Genomic DNA, 1,198 nt, shown 5'->3' with positions numbered 1-1,198 from the left:
AGTATTTCTTTATGACTCTTGGACAATGCATTCGAGGATTTCGAAACGCAATGCAACCATAATCCTAGTCAACGATACAACCCTTAAGGTGAGATACGGGGGCAAGTTGATTATTGAAACATGTCAAGATGCCAACATCCAAATTTACCCTCTTGCGTTTGGCATAGTCAGCGGAGAAAATGATCTAGTAATGAGTTAGTTTTTCATGAAGTTGAAGGAAGTAATTGGGGATGTCAAGAACCTTGCATTCGTAACCGATCAAGGGCAGTCAATAATCAATGGTGTCGCTAAAGTCTTCCCCGAGGCACATCATGGTTATTGTATGTACCATATACAGGAAAACCTAAAAACCAAGTATCGAGGCAAGTGCATCATTGCGTTGTTTATGAGAGCTACAAAGGTTTACAATTTTGAAGAGTTTGAGAAGTTCATGGTCGAAATAGACAGTAAATTGCATGCTGCATGGAAGTATCTAATAGAGATAGGGATAGAACATTGGGCACGATCACATTTTTCAGGACGTCAGTAAACATGATGACGTCGAACAATGCAGAGTCGCTTAATGCCTTATTCAAGAAGGATTGAGAGTTACCAATTCTTGCAATGATTGAGAACATTCGTGACAAGGTGCAACAGTGGTTTCATAATCAAGGTGAGGAATCACAAAGTTGCACAAGTATGCTAACCCCGGCTCAGGAAGATAAACTCTTCAAGACTTTAGATGTGGTGAGAAAGGTATATGTAGAACCATTGAATCAGTTTCGCTTCTCCGTGAGATGTGCACGTAATTTCGGATACATTGTGGACTTGAATGGTAACACATGCACGTGTAGACAGTTTCAGTTGGAGAGTTTTCCGTGTACACATGTAGTGGCAGTGGCTATAAATAGAGGATTTCCACCACACACCTTATGCATTGCTTATTACACGACTGATTATTATAGAGCAGCGTATATCGAAACAATATTTTCTATACCAAATGAAGTCGAGTGAAAAGTTCCCGACCACATTCTCTCACTGAATAACTTGTTGCCGCCAGCGATCGGACTACGTACTCCTAGACGTACACGTACGTGTAGAATACCATTTACTGGAGAATTTTTCTAGTCTCGTAAGTGCGGTAGATACAGTGCAACAGGGCATACTAGAAAATATTGTACATGTCAGATTCTTCTGCATGACAATGTAACAGATGTGT

General features: G+C 40.4%; 1 protein-coding gene across 1 annotated transcript; it reads left to right on the top strand.

Annotated features, from left to right (window-relative positions):
- Positions 1–205: 205 nt before the first annotated feature.
- LOC111392388 lies at positions 206–993 on the top strand. The gene is made up of 2 exons (XM_023017724.1): positions 206–499; positions 628–993. The coding sequence occupies exons 1-2, from the start codon at positions 206–208 to the stop codon at positions 991–993; spliced, it is 660 nt and encodes a 219-aa protein (XP_022873492.1).
- Positions 994–1,198: the final 205 nt, after the last annotated feature.

The sequence above is a fragment of the Olea europaea genome, unplaced genomic scaffold (assembly GCF_002742605.1).
Source record: "Olea europaea var. sylvestris unplaced genomic scaffold, O_europaea_v1 scaffold9260, whole genome shotgun sequence".
Lineage (NCBI taxonomy): Eukaryota > Viridiplantae > Streptophyta > Magnoliopsida > Lamiales > Oleaceae > Olea > Olea europaea.
Note: the sequence above shows the minus strand (reverse complement) of the source record. Positions and strands in the feature narration are given on the sequence as shown.

Bases quoted from the DNA above. Each gene is read 5' to 3' on its own strand.
- LOC111392388 (XM_023017724.1), top strand. From the start codon at position 206: ATGAAGTTGAAGGAAGTAATTGGGGATGTCAAGAACCTTGCATTCGTA. The intron at 500-627 runs GCACGATCACAT...ATTCGTGACAAG, and splicing joins AGATAGGGATAGAACATTGG to GTGCAACAGTGGTTTCATAA.